This window comes from Mustela nivalis (assembly GCF_964662115.1).
Source record: "Mustela nivalis genome assembly, chromosome: 1".
In the NCBI taxonomy this organism is placed as follows: domain Eukaryota; kingdom Metazoa; phylum Chordata; class Mammalia; order Carnivora; family Mustelidae; genus Mustela; species Mustela nivalis.
This window is the reverse complement of record NC_139020.1, coordinates 37,055,679-37,071,103: the sequence shown is the minus strand read 5'-3', so window position 1 is coordinate 37,071,103 and position 15,425 is coordinate 37,055,679. Positions and strand designations below refer to the sequence as shown.

The 15,425-nt window shown below is 38.8% G+C and overlaps 1 protein-coding gene across 4 annotated transcripts in view; it reads right to left on the bottom strand.

Annotated features, from left to right (window-relative positions):
• The window catches only part of CADM2 (cell adhesion molecule 2), a 1,080,612-nt gene extending 1,074,741 nt beyond the window's left edge, over nt 1-5,871 (bottom strand). For all 4 annotated transcript variants that reach the window (XM_082738271.1, XM_082738272.1, XM_082738275.1 and 1 more), the window contains exon 1: nt 5,672-5,871. In XM_082738271.1, coding sequence (XP_082594397.1) covers nt 5,672-5,732 — 61 coding nt within the window. In that variant the 5' untranslated portion in view covers nt 5,733-5,871. The remainder of the gene's footprint in view (nt 1-5,671) is intronic.
• Nucleotides 5,872-15,425: the final 9,554 nt, after the last annotated feature.

The window sequence follows — 15,425 nt, the reverse complement described above, 5'->3', positions numbered from 1 at the left end:
CATCATCACACAGCAGGGGGCTTCAGCTGCCACTGCTCTAGGTTAATCCTCACCCACCTCTTTACACAAGGAATTTGCAGAAGATGCCTTTCTTTGATACTAGAGAACTGCACTCCAAAAATGCTTGACATTTTCAAATAAAATGTTGGCAATGAGCTTGTCCTTTTAAATATTTTAGGTTAAATCAGTAAATTTAAATCATGCCCTTCCCTTTTTTCATGAAATGATTTGGTGATCTGATCTAATGCAAAATATCTGGGATTTGAAATCAAGGAAAATAAAAAGAAATGGGTTGGAAAATGTCATGGCAAGAACAACTGATCAGATTATATTCATTTAAAGATGTATATCAAGAGCCACTGCTATACACTTTCCTATAAGAAAACAGTTTCCTAAACCAGTACATCCTACAAAATGTTAAAATTAACTCTTGAAGCATTATTTAACAAAGTTTCAGTGCTGACATACTATGAAGAGAAGCAACTATTTAATTCCATCAGAACTAATTAGGACATACCTATTATTCAATCCAACACTATTTATTATGCATCTGCTAAATTAAGAATATGAGGACTGCACAGGTAACAAAGTGTGAGGGCTTGCCCTCAGGAAGCTTAAGTTTAAAAATCATTTTGCCCTGGAGTTGTTCTAAGAGGGTAAATGGTAAGCCTATATCTGCCAATTCCACAAAGAACTATAACTTCACCTTCTGAGTTCAGCTTCCTCAGTTCGTGATTTCTCTTCTCACTGATTCCTCAACCTACTCAGCCAGCTGTTACACCATGGGTGATTTTGCCAAAGATGTTTAACGAGCCTATTAAAATAAGGACTCTTTCTCAATAAATCTCACGGAACACACATCAGCATTATTAAATAAAACATCAATATGATAGGTCTATTTATGTTATTAATGTACCCTATATTCTTCATAATAAATAAACCTTGTCTTGATCTTCTGATACCCCATAGATTTCTTATTTTAAAAAGAAAATTGATAGTCTCTGATGCTGATTTTGGGCCATTTTAAAATGCATGATTCAGTTTTTGTCTTCCAGTATTTCTGCACTTCCATTTGCTCTTTAAAAAATTCAAGTAATTGTTTTCTTTAAAAAAAAAAAAAGGCATCTCACTATTTAAATGTGGGGCAAATAGTTCTCAAGTATCTGATCATCCAGTGGAGAAGGCAGAAAGAGGTCTCTCAATTGATGCTTACTTTTGTTGTATTATGCTCCCACAGTTCTAATAGTTGTAGAAATGGGGGAAACACAATGAAGCTAGCTTCCATACTTCCATATCTTGATAGAAAATTAGACCAGAAACTCCTCATATTTGCAGGGAGATTTTCTTAATTACTAAGTGTCTGGGTTTTGACTGTTTAAATCATAGTCATTGGCTCTTATGTACGGATTCTACTTTTCCAAGTTTTAGCTGTTAATCAAAAAAGGGAGGAATGCAGGAACTGCATTCAGCATAAGAAATTAGCTTGACAAGACTAAGGTTATTACATGTTGAAGGACATGAATGGGAGAGATGTGCTTTTAGGAAGTATTAAGTTATCAGTATTTTATTAAGTGTATGTAGGTGTATTTTGTACTTCATAGTGTACTTTCTAAAAAGGTAAGGGGAGGTTCATGTAATACACCAAGGCTAGTAATAATCTGTATGTCCAATTGACCTTCAAAGTAAATCATTTACCAAAATGTCTCATGGAAAACAAGACAAAACCAAACCAAACCCTGAAGTCCCAGTATTTGTGCTGGATGTGTTTTTTTCTGTAAGATTAACTCTAAAAAGGACACAAAGTTCTCAAAAAAATCTCTATGCATGTCTATTTTCTGGTTATATTTTGTCCTTTCTTTCTTGCCCTTTCTGGGACTGTTTTCTTGTGCTAAACAAGACAGTCTCCATCTTTGCAGTGCTCCCTCAGGCATGGAAAGGGGATATAGCATCTGCCAGGGTAAGCAATTGAACTGGATCTACTCTGTAACCAAGAGAGGTTTTAGTTACAGGTGGCAAGCTTTTGCACGCCTCCTTCTAAAGAAATTCATTCCTCTAAACTGTTCCTTACCCTTATTCCAGATTTTTCCTCTGTCTATGATGGAGGAAAATAAGAAAGCATGCCCCATAAAGTAATACTGAAGCAAATTTTGTTATCTAAGTCTACATTCCAAGTTGTGCTTTGGTCAGAAACATTTTTATTTTCCATCTAATGATCCATCTCCATTTCCTAAGAATCCATTGAAGACAAGCTGGTAGATTTGTAAAATAGAACTATTTAAGACTTTTTTTTTTAACTTATTTTATCAGTGACTTGATTGTTACCACTGGTTCATTAACTCTATATTAACAAGCCAAAAGGTTGGCTTTGCTTCCCAGAAAAAAGCAAAATATTGGTGACAATGTAAAACACAGAGAAGATACGTTCAAATGAGTCTTCTTGTCTAAAATAAGGCATAGTGCAAAAAAGGAGATAATAATACAAAGGATAAATAAATTGATTATAGTATTACTTAAGTGATAGACTACGACTACAGTTCTGATAAAGCTAAAATTGAGAAGCTGTAGACTGCCTATAGCATTTGCCTAGTCATAACTACTAGCAGGCAGAACAGACTCCTTCCAGCCAGTATCAGTTGCTCACTAGTTCCCCCTCTACCCTTCTCTCCTTGCACATAGAAAGGAAAGATCTGCTAAGTATTTAATCTGTGTCCAGGAAATAAAGCTTTCATTTTACAACCTAACCAAGTCCTAATAAAACAGTAGGGTGGTGGGAGAAACACAAACCTGAACCCTGAAGCAATGTTTTTAGCCAAGAGTAAGACAAGGAAAGCATGAGCAATTTGTTTGAGCAGGAACTGACAATATCAGCAAAGTGTGATGTGTCTGTGGAGCAGTGTTTGATAAATGTGAGGCAGCCATAAACATGAGAAGACAATCTAGTGATGCTCTGTGCCCCCCTTCCCCCTGAGTTCTTTTCTTTTTCTTTTTTCTTTTCTTTTTTTTTTCCTTTAAATCCTCTTCTCTCCTTTGGTGTATTAATATGGCCCGATCTAAGATGCTCACAAGTACACAGAGATTGCTGGGTTGGGGCTCTTTCCCTGGTTGCTGTATAGGACGTTTATTTATTTATTATATTTGGACCTGATGCTAGTGCTGCTGTTGGTTGCAGTGGTGCATTTTCTCTGGCATACACACACCCCTTCCACCACCACCTCTAGTCTGCTGTGAATAGCAGCACTTTTTTAGTAATTAGTTTACATACTTAATAAAAGAGACCCATGTCCTTAATAAAAGAGAATGCAGCTGATGGAATCTCTCTGGGTAGAGAAAGAGTAAATCCTCCTCCAGGCTAAGAGAGAATGAGACACCAGCAGACAGTTATTTTGCAGTGCACTGAATAGACAATTCACGGGAAATGTTGAAGGCAGAGAGGAGGCGACCCCCAAGTGCAGTCCATTGCCCACATGTTCTATAATAAATAATCTTCTCACACCAGCCCAGCAGTGAGTGCAGTGACGTGCCGGGGCCAGCACACACAGATTGGCAGGGAAAACACATCCAGCGGTGTCGAATTTTCATCGCAATCACCAAATTAACTGATTTCCCCACATCACACTCCCACTACCAGGCGTGGAGCGCGCTCGCGCGCACGCACGCACACACACAGACACAGATCACACGCAGAGCTGAGAAATGCAAGTTACTGAGAGGTGAAATGGGGTATCTAGGAGCACGTTTCAGTCTGGATTAGAAACCTAAAGTAATGTGTCAGCCACCGGGGGTTACTTGTGAGAGGGTGGGGGTGTGAACGGTGGGAAATGGGACGAGGCAGCGTAAGCAGGAAGAAGGCTGTCTGCTTTCTCAGGGATTCTGGTACATGATATATCCGAAATTTACATCCAACATAAAACACGTAAAATATTGTAAGAAATATCTTTGCAAGGTCAGTTAGTTAATTCAGAAGAATTCCGTCCACTACCTCTTCTTTCACATTCATAAATACGCATAAATAAAATACATCCCTGACTATATCCTGGAAGATAGGAGACAGGATGCATTCCAAGAACTTGCTGAAAGATGGTTCATTGACCTCATTTAAATCCTCCGAAGGCCGATTGGGTTTTGCATGCCTGTGGGTCTACTTGTGTCTTACTTCCAGATTCCTTTTACCCAGGGACAAATAAATTTGATCAACTTATCTTTCTCACAAGTACAGAAATGATGACAGAGGGGTTAGAGGTGGGCAAAGATTTATCAAGAAATAAGAGTCGCCTAGCTTTAAAAATCCGATCGACCATCATTTCATATCCATCCTTCCTGTATCTCACACTCAAGCCATATCCCTATATTACTACTCTCTTAAAAGCAACAATTTTCTGCCTTACAGCCTCTGCCCACCCAGCCCTAGCATGCCGCCTCTGCCTCCACCACCACCCGAAGTGTGCTCTCCTCATGCACTCCTACTCCATACATTGCCATTCATTTCATAACCAGCGTCGTCCTCCCATTCCACACAGACCCCTCCTCCCTCCTCCAAGAGAGGGTCTGAGGAAAAGTGCACCCCAGTTCCCTAGCCACTCTGCATCCAAACCCAGTGATTTGCATAATAACAGTGTTTTGTGCGGTTTCCCTCCACTGCGGTCGCAGGGGTTCTTGCATTTCACGTGAAAGGATAATATTAATTACGAAAAGAAGCGGCAGAGAGCAGAGCGGATGGAGAGGTAAGGGAATCCAAGCGAAAATCCCTTAGCAGTAAAGTAACTGCTTAGGTGCATATATTTCTTTGCTTAAAGAAAAAGAAAAAAAAAAAAAAAAAGGAAAGAAGAGCAAAAGAAAACTACACAGACTAATTAATAAAAAAAAGAAAAGGTTTGTTGATAAAGTGGCTTTGGGTGTTTTAATTTTTCCCTCCCCCTTTCCTTTTTTTAAATTTCTTGATTTATTCTTTCTCTCCCCCCCCCCTTCGCTCTTCCTCTCTCTCTTTCTTTTCTTTCTTTCTTTTTTTTCCTTTTTAAATCCCAGACACAGTCTCCTCTCTCTTCTTAGGTGAATGACACGTCTCACAACACATCCTCACCCCCCCGCCCCCCGAGATGTTATTGCAATGCACACAGTGCTGCCGCTGCTGCTGTTCTCGCCGTCTCGGTAGCTCGCTCCCAGGCTCTCACTCACTTTTTAAAGATACACGGATAGGATGATGGTGGGTAGAAGGGGAAAGAGAAAGGCGACCCGAAACGGGGGGAGGTTAGACAGATGACAAGGATGGAGAGGGTCGGTCAGGAGCGTGATGTGGGAGGTGGCTGGTGGGGGTTGGTGGGAGGGTATAATGTTCGGAGAAGGCACAAGTTGCCAGCCAAAAGGCGTGGGAGGTGGGGAGGAGGGTGGCTGGCGGGGATTGAGAGTGAGAGATGTAGGAAGCTCAGGTGAATGAAAAGGCGAAAGGTGCCGCGTAAGGGGCTGACTGCTGGGAGAGCAAGGCTGAGCCAGCGCTAGAGATTCGAGGGGCAGGAGCAAACTGCCACTGCCCCCTGCCGCACCGGGGAGTAGGGGGAGGGGGTGGAAATCGCCGGGGACTGGGGGACTGAAAGGGGAGAGTGGAAATATGGGGTGGAGTGGGGATGATAGGGAATGGGCGTGAAGTTGATGCTCCCCGCGGCGGGGCGGGGATTACCTTGTAGCAGGAGCCCGCAGACACTGTAGAAGCGGAGAACGGCGCTGCGTTTCCAAATCATGGTCCCTTCTCTAATGGGTTAGGGAACGAACGAGGGGGCAAGGAGATTTGGTGAATGGGACACCAGAGTGCAGGGATCCGCCGGTGTCCTCCCGGCGCCTGCTGGACGCACGGTCCCCGCCGCTGCGGTGATCGAACCCTCGGACTGGATTGGAGGCAGCAGAAGCGGCAGCTGCGAAGCACCCGCAGAATGGGATTTCGGTGGGCGAAATAGTTTCTTCTCCTCCTCCGGCTGGTGGTGCAGCCGCGACAGCCCGTCAGCCAGGCACGGGTTCGGAGCCTGCCTTCCTTTCGGCGCTCACAGCAAGTCCCAGAGCCCGCCGGGGCTGCCCGAGCAGGTGGTGCAGGGATGCCGGGTGTTGGAGAAGGTGCGGGCGAGGGCTGCAAGGAGTGGGTAGGTCACGGAAGGGAGGGGCGGGGGCAGAAGGGGAGCAAGCAAGCAGCAGCCGCCGCTCGCGCTCAGGGTGTTTTGGGGTCCTGGGAGGGGAGGTGGCAGCGGTAGAAGCAGCGGTTGCGGCGGCGACGGCGACGGCTCCCGGATGCTCGGGCTGCAGTAGCAGCAGAGGCACCCGTGGCGGCGGCGGCAGCGGCGGCGGCAGCGGCGGCGGCGGCGGCAGCGGCGGCGGCGGCGGCAGCTCTACAGAGCACCAGACACAAGGGCAAGCTCAGCGCGGCGGAGGCCCCGCCCCCACCCTGGCCAGGGACAGACACCGCCCCCTGGCCAATGGAAGCACAGCCGCCTACCGGGCCTGGCCAATAAGAGAAAGGCATGGGTGGAGACAAACGCCGGGAAAAACAAACAGGCTTCTCAAGGACCCTTCGGGCAGGAAGAACTGAAGCCCCCATTCACACACCCCCCGCGGGTCTTACCTCTTTAGAGACGCCTCGCCCTAACTTCACAGAGGAGACACCCGCCTTCATTAATCCGTGTCTTGCACTCAGGAATGGTTCAGCCAATCGCCACCGCGAGGGGGCGGGGTTAGCCACGATCCCAGCAGATTCTGGAATCTGTGGTGCCTGGGCCAGGTCCTGAGTGCGAAGTTCTTCTGCGCATTTGGACTCTTAGAACAGATGGTGGCTGCATCTGCCCACTCACCAGCTGCAGTAGCATTCTCTTAAAGCTCCCAGCAGCGAAAGAGAGATTGCAGAAGGCGTGGGAGAGGCTAAGTATAGGGAGCGGCACACCTACCTGCCTACAAGAACTTGTGAGGCAGAGATGGAAAAGTTAAGGATGGAGGAGATGAAATTGTTGTTGTTTTTCAGAATTTTGACTTAGTGTAGGTATAAATCTCAGTAGAACCTAGTGGATGGCAATAATGGTCTGTACTGCTATCAGGCATACCCCAATTCAAACCCTGTAGATATCACTTCATAATGTTCACTGATTTTAATGAATGTTTAAATTTGAGGCCTCCTCAATTGCAAACATGGATAGTAATTGTACTTACCCGTTAGAGTTTTAAGGATTAGTGAGAATGTAAAAATGTCAGTACAGAGCCATACAATGTGTAAGTGCTTTATAAATGGTGGCCCTAGTTCTTTAGTGGGTTTTTTTCTAATTCAGGATAGCAGGAAATCTTGGGCGATGCTCTACAAATGCTTTAATAATAGCCTGAAGAAAGGGGGGGGGGCACAAATGTGCTATCTTCAGGGACTCAACCAAAAGTGGCCATGCAAAGGAATTTAGGAATCTGGAAAGAACCACCTCTATAAATCAGCACCCTGAAAAGTATCCTGTAGAAGAAGAGGTGATATAAATGAGCGGGTCATAAATAAACCAGAAGTTGTGTTTCCAAATGAGCTTAATTCCCAGGCTTTTCCCTATGACCAGTTTTTAACTGGACCAAATTAGCAAATGATGGACTAGTTCAGTAGTGTTAAATCAGTCACACCATAAATAAAAGTCTCCTTTGTTTGAGAGACTGCATAATAGAAACCTGCAAGCAAGAAGACAGAGGAAAAGATGAGAAGCACGATCAATATTGATGCCCTTCGCTCTTTCCCATTTGTTGCTTACTTTGCCACAACCTTTTACAGATGCAACCCTTGCCTTTTAACTAATGACCCATTCATTTCTCTGTCCACCTTTCTCCCCAGGTTCTGAAAATTAAGAAGCAAAATGTCCATAATAAAACTGCAAGTGGACTCTAGAAGAAAGAGTTTGTGTGAATACTCTTATTATTGTAAGAGATAGCTGCCTACTGTGAGTTTCAGCTGTTAGGAAAGTCAGTAAGTCCAAGGATACTGCTATCATTTAAACTATTGTGAGCATCAAAAGGTGAAATTCTAATCATTATTGACTCATGCTTAGGTTTTGTGTCAGGGAAAATATAAAAAATGGAAATGCCAAAAAAGGTAGGGTTTCTTTATCAAAAGGGTAGTCCAAGTTCCTATGTTCTACTACATGTCCTCCTGCTAGCTCTACCACGTTGGGCATATATTCAACTTCTTTGACCCTCAGTTTCCTTAACCATAATATGAGGGAGCTGCATTTGATGACTTCTAAAGTCTTACTGAGATAAACAAACAAACAAAAATTCAATACTCCAAGATTGTGGTATTCAAGAAAATGCCCCAACCAAACACGAGCATCTCAGCATTTGTTACTAATACTCAGAAGCAAGTTTTTGTTCTTGTTGATAACTATCTCAGGAATTGGGATTTCTACACTGAAACAGCCTATTGTAGGCTGTATAGTAGGTCATCCCCAGGCCAGCATTACCACCAACACCTGGGAACTTGTTAGAACTGCAGAATCTCGGGCCCTATCCCATACCTACAGAATAAGATTTTTCATTGTAACAAAATTCCAGTGTGATTTATACATACACAAATTATGAGGAGCACCTGTCTTTAACACAGTTTTACCACAGACTCAACCTCCGGGAGAATTCCAGTGGGTGTTTTGTGAAACCAAGAGGACTTTTGTTAAATTACTATTTGCAGGAGTCCCAGCAGTTTCCTTATTTTCACAACATAGAAGTAACTCTTCTCGTAAACTGTGGGTAAAAAAATAATAAATTAATTAATTTAATGAGGTACTTTTAAGATGGTTGCAAATTTGACTGTGATGAGAGTCATCTACTTTCATATGATTAAGAGTTCTCTTTAGCTCACCCACCCAGTCAGGGGACTGGAAGAGAGATTGAACTTACTCAGTCCTTGAAAGTGTGTGTGTTGGTGTGTGGTGGTGGTGGGGTGCTTATAATGTGAGCTCTGACCATTTGGATAAATAATGTCATCTTTAAATACAAGAGATATATAAAACTAGTTTCTAAATAGTCTATTTTTATTTTTTATTTTTTTAAAAGATTTTATTTATTTATTTGACAGAGAGAAATCACAAGTAGATGGAGAGGCAGGCAGAGAGAGAGAGGGAAGTAGGCTCTCCGCTGAGCAGGGAGCCCGATGCGGGACTCGATCCCAGGACTCTGAGATCATGACCTGAGCCGAAGGCAGCGGCTTAACCCAGGCGCCCTAAATAGTCTATTTTTAGATGCTATTAACCAGTTAAATTAAAAATTATCAAATGTTTAATGGTTGTAAGATCTTTCAATATTTTAAAGTGTGACAATGGTCAAAATGTTATAGAGTTGTCATTGCATGAATAAAGTCATTTCTAAAACTTAAAAGACTTCTTAGAATGCAATTAAATATCTTTAAATATCTTTATTTCATAGTTTTAAGGCTATTATTACCTACATATATTATCAGTATCTCTGGAAATGTGCAAATTAACTGACCTCTTATGAATCATCAGACGATGAATTAATTTCATAAATTGCCAAAAGATGGAATCTATCAATGCATCCCTATATGAAATAGTCTAAAATATTAAACCTATTTGGAAGATTTTATCATTATGCATTGTATTATCCTTTACTTTGTGGCAAAATATTTTTCAATATTTAATTTCATGTTTTGAAATGAATTTTATTTTATGGTTTTCTTTTTCATGTTTTTATTAAATTCTAGTTAGTTAACATACAGTGTAATATTAGTTTCAGGTGTAGAATTTAGTGATTCATCACTTACAGACAACACCCAATGGTCTTCACAAGTGCCCTCCTTAATCCCCATCAACCACTTAACCCATTCCCCCCACCTCCCTTCCGGAAACGAATTTTAAGTTGGAGAGAAATTAATGCTTTAAATGCAAGCTATTTATTTACTACTCATTTTAAAAGTTATGTAAAGATAGTACATACTTTTTCTTTGCCATGGACGTGATGTCCTCTTTGCTTGTACTGTCACAGAATAGGATGACAGCCTTTACTCCCACATTAGTACCATAGATACTAGAGATTTTTAAAGATGTATTTTACAGAGGAGGCTGCACTTAGTTTTTACTTTATAACTGTTTCTACACCAGATTGTAAGAATTGGAATTTATAATGAAGCGATGTTTATGCCTTTTCTATTCTACTAGGAGCAAAGTAATTTACTGACAGCTTTAAGGTGATGGATTTGATAATTAACTAGATGAGGGAAATCCTTTCACAATGTATATGTATATCAAATTATCACAATATGCACTGTAAATATCTTATAATTTTATTTGTCAACCATACCTCAGTAAAGCTGAAAAGATAACAGATTAAAAAAAAAACGTCTTAATTGAGGGAAAATTTTTTGAAATCAAAATGGGAAAATTTTTGTGTCACTTTTTACCACTATGGACATGTTTTCTGGGATTTCACATGCTTAGTTAGGATATCTATATTTCTCTTTTAAAATACTAAATTTAATGGAATACCTAAACACTTTAAATATATAGTAATTATTGATCCCCAGGACTAAAAATCTAAAAATCCATGGTAAATTGACTCTCATAGCAAATTGACTCTGGCAGTAAATTGACCTAGAAAAAGAAATTTCATGGCTTGGTGAAAATGTAGACCATTGTGGAAGAAAATTAGCTTATTGAGTACTGGAAGCATTGATTGTCATTCTCCATGCTCACCAGCATTTTAAATATGAGGTCAGCTGCCTAAGTTGCAGAGATGTTAAAAATCTTTTTGTATAGTATATAGTACATATAGTATAATATACAGTATATAGTACTATCTATATATAAGATATGCATAACCGTATATAAGGAGTATTAACTGCCTTTAAATGCATTTTAACTTAGCATTTTGCTGTTTACAAAACATTCAATGTCTTTTTTCAGAATTATGACATTCTATTTCATCCCATTCCACCCAAAATGACTTATTGGTAGAATTTCAACTTATATTAGTAATACTATATAAAATTATTGAAAATAAATTCATAAATATTCATTGATTTATAATCTCAAGATAAGTTATCTCTGTATTTTAACATGAATAAACTTAATGGTAATATGACCAACATTTATACATTCTCTCATTTAATATAATGCAGTCACAATATATAGAATAAAACTGACCTGGTGATGTTATATAGTGTAACTTTTATCTCTACAATGATTGAATCTAAATGATCTAAGATATGTGGCCATCACACAATTTCTTAAACTCATCAGGAAGGATAATTCCATTGCCTCCATTTATTCTAAGCAAGAAAATGTTCACCCTACCTTAAAGAAGGTCATATGATCCTAACGTTTAATAGCCACTAATAGTAAAATAGTTTTATAAATGACCAGCGGTAAATGGAAATATCATGAAGATAATTCTTAACTCTTGGACAGTGATATTGAAGATGGGCTATATTTAAAAAAACAAACAAACAGAAACCGTCTCAAGAAAATGAATACATTCATTCAGTTCAAGTCTGAAGAACTAGGAACTGGGGACCTGATGATGTAAATCCCAGTGCAAGGGTAGAAGAAGACTAATGTCTTAGCTCCTGCATGCAGGCACAATGTGGAGGCCCTTTCTCTGCTATTTGTTCTATCCAGGCCCTGTTCTATCCAGGCCCTATATGGATCGTGCTTGCCCATACTAGGGAGAGCAATCCGCTTTATCAATCCACTGATTCAAATGATAATCTTATCCAGAAACACCATCATAAACATACCTAGAATGATCTCTCAATCAAGCTGACATATAAAATTAATTATCACAGAGGGTAATCTGCTTTACTCAGTCTGCAGACTCAAATGTTAATCTCATCTATAATCACCCTGCTAGACACACCCATAAATAATATTTAAACAAATATGTGGGTGCCTTGTGTTCGAGACAAGTTGGGACATAAAATTAACCATCATATTTTTCATTTGATAAGTATCATATTGGCATTCATTGCCACCAACATGATATTTCTACAACTTTAGGTCTAAATCCTGGATGCTAAATTGCTTAGGGAATAAGATTTACCTCTCAGATATGCTGAAGTTCTAACTAATGTATCTTGTTTATTTTGCCATAGATCTGCCTCTTTCTCCTAACATTCACAGTAAAACCATGAGTTCTCTTGGTAATCAGTTGGGGAACCTTGATACCCAGAGTATTATCCTGTACTATGGCTCTTCTGAGATAACCAAGAATAAACAGGTATTATTCTAAACTTTCTACTTTCTAGGTTTACCCCATAACTGCATTGAGAGATTTCAGAAAATATAAAAGAGCTATTTCCTCATAACCCTAACAACAGTCCTGAAATGACTTAGAAACAACTTGTCTTTAATTACATGTCCATCTATCAGTCACTCACTCTCCCTGATTGGCCAGTGATATTGAAGGTATGGCCGTGTAACTAAGTAAGCAATCCCATCAAATGGGGAAGAAACAATTCCTAAAATGAGGAAATGTTAGACAGACAAAATTTAACAGATGTCCCTATAGAAAATAACAAAATTAAAAAATATGATACAAAATACATGTACTTTGACAAGAATACTATTTTGTTACTTATGGTAATTAGAATGAAGTATCAAATGATAATCTATAACACTTCACACTCTACATAGTAGGGTCTCAATAAATAGGCAACTAATAAACGTATTGCAAAAATAAAGTTCTCACTACTAGCAAAATTTGGAAAAGGATTATCCTCAGATTTTACAGAGCCAAAATATTACTTCTCTGCTTTTCTATGATAGCTCATATAATACTAGGTATCTAAGTGTCATATCAGCTCTTGAAAATTCATAACAGTTTAATGCTGATTAATTTCCAGCTTCTTCCCTATAGTTCCTACATATTTTTTTCATAATTGCTTAGAGTCACTCCTGTGCTTATTGCAGGCACCCTTAATTGTTTTCCCCTGTGTACCACCCTGTACTCATCACTATTGAGTTTTATTCTGTTTTTGTTGGAGGACTTCTCTAATTTGTCAAGGTCGTTTTAAATTCTAGTTTAGGCATCTAAGATCAAATCTGACCCAACTCAGTATGACATTGGATGCGCTCTTAGTTCCATTATCTAAGTCTTTAACACCACCACCCCCACACACACATACACACGTCATGTGAATTCTAGTCATATACTGCACTATTTGGTACTACAGAAATGAATTTACCACTTTTTTAGGATTTGTACAGCAATTTAGAGTTAGGTGAAACAACTAGCTTGCAAGCTCTCTACATGTGTGGGACTGCTTACAGAAAAACAATATTCAATTCAGGAAGGCAAGCAGATAGATATATACTATGTCTGTGGAGTCATATAGGCATGATTGTAGGGTGACCATCATTCTGAAACTGAGGATCAAAGATAAGGAAATACAGATTTGGATACCCATAGAGAAGTTCTGACCAACATAAAAACAGAAATTTGAGAATACGGCCCTTAGAAAAAGATCCTGAGTTTAAGACAAAAGCATAAGTACTTGATAATAAAATAAGTTTTGTATTTGGATTCCAGTTCACTTCTCATTTAGAGTAAAGCATATTTTCAAAGAAAGAATGTTGGTAAACCTAAGCTCTTAGGTGGATGGCATTAAGAATCACTATTCAGAATATGGGAAACAAGATTGGAGATATAACAAATTCTAAGGCCATGCTTAAATTTTTTCCTGTGTTTTCTTCATTTTGTTCTGTGTTTAAGCTTAACAAATGCATATAGATTATTTTAACCAACCATCTACACAGAATAAAATGACACAATTTATTACAAGTGAAACATAATGAGTTTAATGATTTATCTAAGGTCACAGCTTTTTAAATAAAAGAAGAGTAGTAGAACAAAGTGCCTCTTGATGCACAAACAAATATTCAAAGTGGCATAATTCCACAGTATCTTTGCCACAGTGTTACCAAGTATTATTTACTCACTTGATAGTTTTGGCAAACATGGTAAATTAGCTGTCTCCAAAAGTATCTCTATCACATGAAATCTCCCTGGAAACTGAAAAGTCACACATGGATCACATCAATATATACACACAGTTTTAAAACTGTTCAGTCCAAAAATGTCCCATTCATGATAAATTAAGTTTATATCACTGACTATCTTAGCAACCGGCATCACATAAATGAAGTAATTTAGAACTGTACAAGTTGGTAATGAATAAGATTTTAGTTTTGCAATAAAGGATTATGGGCAAAGAGGAAAAGATCTAATATGTATTGGCAAACTTTTTATGTAAGATGCTTTTACAGTACTATGTACAATCCTTAACAATCCTATAAAATAGCTCCAGTATAACTACCATTTTATAAATGAAAATCTTACCTCAGAAAGTTTAAATAACTTGATCAAGTTATAAAAGTAGTAAATGTCAGGCCAATTTGATTTTAAATATTGCATATCTCCAGTACTTCTCTTATTCTTTATCAAATACAGGAAAAGGGAGATATAAGATTATTACTACAAAATGTGTTTTGCTGAATCATGTATGCTGAATCCACAATTTGGAAGTCCTACTAAAACATATTTCAGCACCACGGTCAGATCCACACCCATGATAAAATAAAAACTTGAGTCCCTGTGGAGAATAAAAAAGAAATAAGGAAAGTGTAGAAGTTATTGGAACACCAAAGTGATATTCTGTCTCAGCATACATTAGAGTATCTGGATACCCATTCCATAAAGTGAGAACCAGAATAATTTTTTTTGAAAAGATTTCTTAGTTGTCTCTACAGATTTCCCAGGAAAAAGTTTCCACAGGTTTTACATGCAAAAGGTTTCTGTACTTAAAACATATTTACAGAAATGGCATTATCAAATATCACTTGAAAATGTCAATGCCTTTCCTTAGGCACACAAGGCTTCTATATTTTTCATTTTCCCAATTGTGCTCCTATTACTTCTATGGTACATATTATCCTTCTAACTTATAAACTACATTCCATGCTTTCATTACTGGTCTGCATTCCAAAACCCTTGAGGGATTTTACTATAACACATATTCCACTTTACATCATTTAAACAGAAAAAAAAAATGCATTCTTCCTTTGTATATTCCAAAACTTCATTTAATAACCAAAAAAAAAAATTGTCTTAAATAATTATATAAGAAAATTACAGATAACATTTAATAAAAAATTCTAATTTGATAGTTTTAACCAATTCTTCCTCCATGAAAGTGGTCACCTTTCTTCGTATAATGTAAATTAAAAAAAATCAGAGTCAGTATAACTTAGTATCTAAAACCAAAATTATTTGTATCTATTTAAATATGGACTAATATTTTTCCATGTCTGCAATAATTTTGATCACATCATTCCCTAGGTTCTGAGATAGACTAATTTAAATGACAGTGAATTTTTCTCACAGCTACCATGTGTTTTGGAAGAAACAGCCTGCAGCTAAAGTTGCCT